The 9359-nt window shown below is 41.0% G+C and overlaps 1 protein-coding gene across 1 annotated transcript; it reads right to left on the bottom strand.

Moving 5' to 3' along the window:
* Positions 1–2437: 2437 nt before the first annotated feature.
* On the bottom strand, positions 2438–9085 carry LOC129324206 (ferritin light chain-like). Its single transcript, XM_054971290.1, has 3 exons — positions 8781–9085; positions 5263–5409; positions 2438–3714 (listed from the first exon to the last, which is right to left on the bottom strand). Exons 1-3 carry the CDS (start codon positions 8943–8945, stop codon positions 3256–3258), a joined length of 771 nt encoding a protein of 256 aa, XP_054827265.1. The 5' UTR covers positions 8946–9085; the 3' UTR covers positions 2438–3255.
* Positions 9086–9359: the final 274 nt, after the last annotated feature.

The raw sequence follows: 9359 nt of genomic DNA, 5'->3' as shown, positions 1-9359 counted from the left end.
TGGAGGTGCCACTTCTGACTTGGCAAGCATCTTGTGTGAAATAAGAGGGCACCTGAGAGGTTTCTGTTCTTTTCACTGAAATAACAAAAAGACCCCCGATATGTCCTCTTCTTACTTTTGTGCAGGGAGGTATGCCAGACCCTAAGCAGCTTGGCCAGGGTGAATCTGGCCAACTCAGAAGTTGTCTGTCTTTAGACTAGAACAATTTAATTATAATATTCATACTTTATTGTTTATAGTAGAGCCGTGATGTGATTGAATCCTTTGAGCATTGCCACAGTAAATACACTGAAGCAAATACATTTGAGCTGTGACAGAAATGCAATTAATTCTGTGAATAAATAAAATGCTCACAAAGTTTTGATTATGATAAATTCCACAAGGTAGCTGTGTTCATCTGCTACAGTCAAATGACAAAGAGTCTCCAAACACAAATTTGCCGTGGCATAAATTTCAGTAAACCAGAGCCCACTTTGTCAGACGCATGCGAAGCTACAATGGCAGGCAGGCGATTGCTGGCATGTGATAGCATACATCATGAGATGGGCAGATGAACGAACCTTTGATGGTTAGGGCTGATGTTCCTAGATCCTCAGACAGTGTCACACCATTAGAACACCATTCTGTCATGAAGCTTTCAACGTACATTAAGTCAGTTATATAGTTCAGCCTCTCCAGCATCAGAGGGTAGGATTTTAACATATACACTATTTGGTAATTGGCCTACTTTATTCATCAACAATTAGTTACGTCCACTCTGACTGGATATCTGTTCTTTTTACTGAATATTGTTTTCATGTTTTCTGAAATATAATACATCTATGACCTGAACTGGATGGCCCATGCTGGCCCAGTCTTATTAATCTCTGGAGCTAAGCAGTTAGCCCTGGTTAGTACTTTGCTAGACCACCACGGAAGACCAGAGACAGGCAATGGCAACGGGCTATGCAGAGGCAGGCAATGGCAATTGGCAAATCACCTCTGTTCATCTCGTGCCTTGCAAACCCCTATGGGGTTGCCAAAAAGCTGGCTGTGACTTGATAGAACTTTACTTGCACACACACAGCTGAGAAACTAGGCCTTCTGCCCTGCTTGCCATAACTCTCCCCTTCCTACAGTGCCATGCTGTTTGTAGCTTCAGTACATCTCTAAGCTGACTTAATATAACACTTCTTATATATAATGAAGAGAATTCTAGCTCATGAAACCTTTTGTGACAAGAAATTTGTTAATTTTTAAAGCACCATAAGCCTCTTCCCTCATTTTGATTCTGATAAACATGTTCCAGACATTGCCAATCACTTCAAAGTTCGTTTATATCAACAGGATGCATTTCCATGTACAGAAATATATTGTATGCTACTCCACACTTCTTGTTGAAGATCTGACTACCAAGCTGTAAAGATGTAGGAACCCTCCCCAGAAAACAGTATCCTACTTTGCTTTTTACACTTCCGGTACTGAATCTCAAAGTACAGTATATTCACACAATTCCTTAAGAATTCAGTGAAAACCACTGAGAAATTAGCCAGCTAGTGTCTGTATGGCCCCTTTACCTTCAGAGCCTTAACTTGGGTTCAACTTCTTGATCATGCCATGTTATGACAGAACACACAACGGTCTTTTTATATTCAGATATTTTGTTGCTGTTATATGGGTTGCTTATAAGCTATCTTGCAAGGTGTGTGTGTGTGTGTGTGTGTGTGTGTGTGTGTGTGTGAGAGAGAGAGAGAGAGAGAGAGAGAGAGAGAGAGAGAGAGCGAGAGCGAGAGCGAGAGAGAGAGTGAAAAAGTTTTAAAATGCTTGAGGACAATGGCAATCATCCAAACACAATCCCAAAGCAATGTGAGCATTACAGCCTAATTCCATTTCATAGCAATGTAAAAGTTATTTCAAAGTAAAAACGCAACTGATCTGCAAGCACTTTGTTCAATTGACTTCCTTCCAAGTATACACAGGACTGCAATCTGAAACAATACTTCAGTCTATTGTCACTGAAACTGACTGAAGTACTGACTTTCTGTGCTGTAACAGAATTTATGAAGGAACAAATGAAATCTAGCTCAACTACTATAGTCACTGCTGGTGCCAGGGTTTCTGGCGCCTGCGGCCACCCCGCACACAAGTGCGCGCCACAGACTGTGCGAGGAGAAGTCCTGAAACCTTGGGTTTCTTGTTGCAGTAATGCTTAATCATGGTTTCACATCCTGATAGTGGCTTCTCCTTAACCATGATTTAGCATTTTATCTATCATTAAACATTTGCTTAAATGGAAGCAAATTTATTTTTTCCTATATGCGTTTTTACCCACTTCAACAAAATAACATATGCTTCTTGAAGAACAGAATAGGAAAACTTTATTGCAAATTTAAAAAATTTAAACAGTAACATTATTTCTATTGCAAGCATACTAAATATGCAGTAAAAATATCCCTCATATTAAAAATCCCTTATAGAAATATCTAAATACAAAGATAAAAATAATTTTATTCTTTTTATGCTATGTGGTTATATAAAATCATTTCTGCTAGCATAAAAATATACACTAAAATAGAATTTTATTAATCATATAGAGAAAGCCCTTCTGAATAAATATTAAAATCTAACTGACTTTCTGATTTCATGGAGTATTTTATAAAATATAATTATGCTTCATGATACAGAAAGCTACGGTTATTGCCACTCGCCTGAATTAAGTTGTCTTCATGCTTGATTAAAAGTAGAGGTACCTTGTACTCCATATCGTGTACTGCTCATGGGCTACAGTAACTCTTAGTATTAATGAAAGTAGTAGTAATTCTAGTAAATAATGTAACGCTCATGTATCATCCACTGGCCTGAAATAAGCCCAATCTGGAAGCTTTCTGAAGTCATGCATGCAAAGATTGTACACATGACCTCACCGCCCCAGTCTTCTAGCTTATGCTAGAGATTGGGTAGACAGAACCCAGCACATGGTGGCTAATCTGATTAGCTAATACAGAATACCAAGAGTTTATGACTGTGGTGTAACCTGATTTTACAAAAAATAAAAACAACTGCTCTCTCAGTTGTGGCACAGCCAACAGGTGACTGTACAATTACTTTGTTTATAGGAATATTGTTTCCACAAATTATATCATCCTATAAATCCAGAGACATCTACCCTGGGTGCATTCAGTGACATATGAATATCCCAAAGCTGCTAGACAGTGAGAGGTTCCTGTTCCCAAGCAATCTAATGCCATTTGTGTTCTCACCTTTGACCTATCTCCCTCAAATCTTTCCACCACGGCTGAGAGGGGAGCAATGTAGCCCTGAGTATTTTGGCTTTATGTTGTTATTGGGCTGTTGGAGTTCCTCTGGCAACAGCTGCATCCCCTTTGCAATTCCTGCACATTTTTCAAGTGGCATACTTGGACTGTAGTAAGCTTTCAAGTCTGGCACAATCCTTAGTTCTTTTTGTAAACGATCTATAAGATAGTTCTCCAGGTCACCTCTGCCATCTTGAGCACTCCTAAGCCTATGAGCATTCGTTATTAGATCTCCCATCAGTTTGATCTTCTGGATCTTGGGTGCTAGAAATCTCTTCTTAATTGTGCTGGCAGTGTGGGGATCTGAGGTCTTGATACTTAAAGCATAAAGGTCTTCAAAATAGCCTGTTAACATCTTCCATTGTACTAAGGCTACTTCCAGAGCTGCTGTTACACCATTTATATACACATTGGGTGGTTTCTGGAATTACAAATAGCATAACAATGATTGCACACAGGGAAAACATCTTCCCATACTGTAATTCTTCCCCACCAATATCTTTGACTAGATAATATCTTACAAAGCTAATAAGCAGCAGTGGGTAAAACATTAGATTTGGGAAAGCCATGAGCAAACCCTGCACAGCTATGACATTCTCTAGAAGGCCTTATTATATCTAATACACCACACAAAGTTATTATGAAGCTGTTCTTCTGCTTTGAGCTCTTTGCAGATAGCAAAGGATACTAATATGATAAATAGATATATGAACATAGGATATTAACTAGGTTTATAGTTGCTTTTATGGTTTATGTGGTCCTGACCTGGATAGCCCACGCAGAAGCTAAGCAGGGTCAGTCTTGGTTAGTAACTGGATGGGACACCACCAAGGGAGACAAGCATCACTATGCAGAAGCAATCTTAGTCTCTTGCCTTGAAAACCCCACAGGGATTGCCAAAAGTCAGCTATGACTTAACAGCACTTTCTACCACTACCACACTTTATGTCAGCCAAGGCACTAAAGATTTGATGCTGATAAAATTTGTAAATTAAATTAAAAAATATTAGGGCCATCAAGTTGACTAACAGTTAAAACAAGCATTATAAAACTATTAAAAAACCTAAAACCAGAACTAATATACATATATAAAAGGACACAAAACAGTTTCTTCCAGTATGTATACTGCCAATAATGAAATTCTAGGTTGCTTTGTAACAATTCATATTGTTGTGAAGCTGAATAAAGTCCCATTGATACAATGGTGACCCAGGTGGATCACAAATAAGTTTGTAAAAAAAAGCATTTATTTCATTCTGAGCTATGCAGAAGAAGAATGGCACATAAATATAGGGCATGAACCTCCTACATGCATGGGCTCTGCATATACCTTGCCTGGGGAAGATGGAAGTCTGGGCAGAATTAGGAGAGACAGAGAGAAGCCATGATGGAATTCCTGTCTTTAATTTGGAGCTGAAGAGAAGCCCAAGCTGGATAACTTTTCTTTATCTATCAGGGCAAAGAGCAGCTTCATGGTGGGTGGGGTAGATGCATGAGCGTGAGATTTTACATTGGGAAAACAATGCAGGGGAAAGCGTAAGTTTCCCTTTCCCAATGCCACACCACAATGCCAATCTCATGCAGTTCCCTGCAACTGGTATTAAAAGAGGTCCAAATACAAGAGATCCTGTTACAGAACTCCACCATCTCACCTAATCTAGCCCCCACTTGTGTCCTTTGGCAGCACTTCTGCATATCTGTAGCTGCTCTAGGAATGTGTTTACCTCATAGACAACTGGATATTTTCAGCATATTAGAAATATTCTTTATGCACATCAGTGTCCTTATACTTAGAGGGCAAGACATGAGACCGGAGTGTTAACAATGAAAATTACAATACATCAATAAAACAATACACAGACTGAAGATAATTGTACCATTAAATTAAAGAATGAGATCATTTACCAGCTGTTGAAAGAGTGGTCTCCAAAAGAAGAAAATATTTTGAGAGCGAGTATTTGCCACATACCTGGATAACTTTGGTACAATATAGGCCTCCCCTGTCATGCTGGTATTGTATCAGTATTTCTGCTGCATTTCTCTCCTCCTTTGCTTGTTCCCAGAAGAATTTTGAAACATTTGGTAGACCCATATCAGAGAGATCAAAGATTTCACCCTATTTTTTGCAAACAAACAAACAAACAAAAATACTGCAGTTCATGTACAAATCATGCATGCATGCTGAAAAACTGGGATGTTTAATCAGCTGTACTGGCAATAAGCATACAAAGCTCTTACTGAATCAGGGCACATTTCAAGATCAAATATTTGAAGGCAAAGGATGCCATAGCTATATAATTAGACATTGGTTGCAAAACAAGGTAGAAGTCCAAGAAGCAGCAATGGAGAGTATAAAATGAGATGAATCAAGCTGCATGGCTGCCATTCACTGCAGCTACATTCCTTGCAACTCCCTGTAATAGCAGAAACCACATGGAAAAGCTAGGCACGCATAAACCCAGCTAATACTACCTTCCCTTCCTTCACAGCCTCTGATGTCACTGTGGTTCTTCTAATATGACCTTGCCTTTCCTACATAGTTTTTGCATTCATAGATCACTGGAAAGATGGATCCAGTAGGAAGTGGCAACCATGCTGTTAATCTTCAAATCCCCACTTCTTAATACTTCCTTTCTCCCTCCTTAAGCATCCTGCCACTTGGGCTCCCAGTAATTTTCTTCTTGGTCCTTTTTCCTAAGCAGTCATCCAATATTCCAGTTCTTTGTCTCTGTTTGCTCACCTAACAAAACATACACCCTGTACAGATTTTGTTTTTCTTAGCAAAACACACTTTTTACTTCCTTCGTGGAAGTTACACCATTTAAAAGCAGTCTATAACTAATTCTTCTTGCACAAGAAGAATTATGATACTCATTTCGTCATCTCTCAGCAGTTTAGCCAAAGACTAAGAGACACTACAGAAACTCCTGAACTGACAGCTGATATGTAATGTAAAAATTCACCCCTTTCCTTATTGGATTGAGTATTGGAACAAAATATGTATTCATATTCTGAATGTAGGCATTTTAATTGGCAACTTATATTTAAGCAGTGTAATGTTGTCAGCAGTCTTCCTTTTCTCTTTTTAGAAGGAATATGACAACAGAATGATGTCATTATAATCACCATGGTCCTTCAGCTTAATGCTAGTTTTGCTTTCTTGACTTCTTCAGATGTGTCATGTTACATTCTAGGCATTCTGACTTTGGCTTCAACAATTCTTTCACCAACTAAGTAGGCCTCCTAGACTAGCTAACTCCATTCCTTCTACTCTCCCTCACTCTCAGTTCCCTTGCTCTCCTGTAATATACAAGTACAATTCTATATAAAGTAACTCCAGTCCAAAGTCACTGACATCAATGGATTTAGACTGGAGTAACTCTGAAAAGATAGCGCTGATATTTACGGAAACTGTCACTTTCTTATCGTCTACCAAGTCATGTAAGTCATCTTCACAGGAAAGAATGTTCAATTTCTGCCCCAAACTGAAACTTAAAAATTGATTAGCTCAACTACCCAATTGCCACTGTTATAATTCTTTTAATTACAGGAAATTTAGGAATAATCTCTTAAATGTGCAGGTCCTCTACAAAATTAAGGTATTTAAACCATAAATTACAAGACTATACAAGGAAAAAAAGAACTTTGTATCAGTTTATGGATTTCCTTGTAGAAACAATTGGACCATTATTTTACACACAAATAAAGAAGTGTTTAGATATAGCATATTCCTTTAAAGTACAGCTAAAGACAACTACTTCATACTGTGCAAAGGCAACTGTGAATACAGCACACTAGTTTAACAACCACAGGTTTTGGATTATACCTCTGTTTACTAATTCTGCAGACATGTATTACCTTATGTACAGCACAACCAGCTACCACTACTGTGTCATTTCTCCCTGACCACTTTCCGCACCAGGTGGATTAATGTGTCTCTACAGGTTCAATGTCATCTACACAGGCTCAATGTGTGAAGAATGGGATTACAGAAAAAAAATATCTAGGAAGAAGCCATTTAAGAGCAGCTGAATTCCACATGGCAGCAACCAAAAGAAGAGAATGAATGTCTGTCATAGGAAGCAGAGCAATGGGTGACAGAAAAGTTGCAAGTCTGAGTGTGTCAAGTTTCTCATGCCAGCTGAAGATGTATTTGTGGGTTTTTTTAAATATGTGATTTTAATATACAATTATTTTATGCAGGTATTTTTAATTATTCATATTTTTCTATTATTTGTAAACAACTCTGGGTCTCCAGTGAAGAAAGAGAATAAACAATGAAATAAATAAATGCATGCATCCGTGCATACATATACTGGAAGGTGTGCAGCGCTTGATCTATGAGTAACAAGGCCAGCAAACTTTTGGTCCAGTGGGTTGGATCCAATCAGCTTTTTTGCTGATGAGAAAGAAAGGAGGGATTCCCTTTGACAACCAAGAAAGGTTACCCTGGGGATCATGCACAAAAGTCATGGAGCAATGCCTCACCACAGCTTAGACCAGAACTTATTTTCAAGGCCTGGGCAAGGCTGAGCTTTGGAACATGTAAGTAATAATAATAAAAAAACCTGTCTCTGGCATGAACAAAGCACCTTCCTTTGATAAAGTACCTCAAGGTATCAAATAAATAAGCTTACTAGGTCAGAGGGTCTGAATTATTTGCATCCTTGTATCTATAATTTTAGGAAGGAAATGGCCTGCTCTAAACATGATGCAGGTGGGACAAAGGGGCCCATATAGCTGCACTCACCAGGTATCTACTATCCATGCAAAGCAGCTATGCATGTTCAGTTAGCATCCCAGCACAATACCTACCCAAGCTATGGACCTCTAGTGTATTGAAACATGCAAAGGAGCTGTTTCGGCCAACAGCACGGGCACTCAGGAGATATTAGCACGCCAGCCCAAATACCTACCTAAGCCATAGATCTCTGGTGTACTAAAGTTACAGTTGAGAATCGTTTAAATTAGATGCCAGGGTACGGACAAAATTACATGTTTTTTACCAGCTAGCATGCATAACCTCTCCTGCCTCACTGTGGGGTTGTCAACTAGCCTGGAGAGAAATGTCTTGTCCCTTTAATAGAGGCTTACCGAAAGGAAATGGGCACTTGAAATTTATAATGTCATGGGTCATCTGGTAAATGCCATCCCATTAAGCCTCTATTAAAGGGTCAGAGCATTTTTTTCTATAGGCCAAGAAGCAACCCTGCAACTAAGTTATGGGCATCACTTGATGTGCTAATCAGCAGTCAGACTAGTTGGGGAAAGGGGGCCGCAGCAAAAAGGGCAGAAGCGGCGAGGGGCTTCTCGAAAACCTCAGGCCTCGCAGTCGTCACAAGACGCAGTTAAAAAAAACAAAAAGCTAAGGGCGGAGGCCGGGCGACAGAGCGGTAGTCTCGGTTCCTTCTCGCCGCAGTGGCTTCAAGATGCGTCTGCGCCAGGCAGCACATGAGGGCGGGAGCGGCGGCAGCGCGGCGGCCTTACCAACAACTGGAAGACGTAGGAGACCTCCAGCAGAGCGCTGGTGACGCCGCACAAGGCCTCCTCCACCACGAGCGGGAAATTCTGCTTCACGAGCTTGTTGCCGGGCCGATGGATGGTGCACAAAGGCAGGCCGCTCTTGAGCCGTTTCGGGCTCGGCTCGGCCATGGCGACGGCGAGCTGTCTTGGGCCCCCTCCCCGGCCACCCTCAGTGCGCGGGAACAGGCACAGTCGCCCTCCCCTCCCCGACAAGGCGCTACGCAGCCTCTGACTCCAGCCGAGTTGGGCTGGCCCGCGCAGCGTCACGGAGGCCTTCGCCCCAGTCGGCCGTCGCTTTTGAAGGCGGCCAGGAAGAAGCGCGCTCGGCCTCTCCCACCGCTCTATGTAGCTCCGGAGTCAGCGCGCAGAGGCAGGGCGGGTCACTTGTACCTGGGACGCACCTGGCCCCGGGCGCTCTCCAAACAGGCTTCTTCAGCCAGGAGAGGAGATTAACGGTCTTGGAGAGAATCTGCAGCCTCAGTATCCCCCCTCCCCCCGCTTCATGAACTGTACTATATGTGTGTTACTTAGTGTCAAGTTGAG

The sequence above is a fragment of the Eublepharis macularius genome, chromosome 2 (assembly GCF_028583425.1).
Source record: "Eublepharis macularius isolate TG4126 chromosome 2, MPM_Emac_v1.0, whole genome shotgun sequence".
NCBI classification, from domain to species: Eukaryota; Metazoa; Chordata; class Lepidosauria; order Squamata; family Eublepharidae; genus Eublepharis; species Eublepharis macularius.
This window is presented reverse-complemented; position numbering and strand designations above follow the sequence as displayed.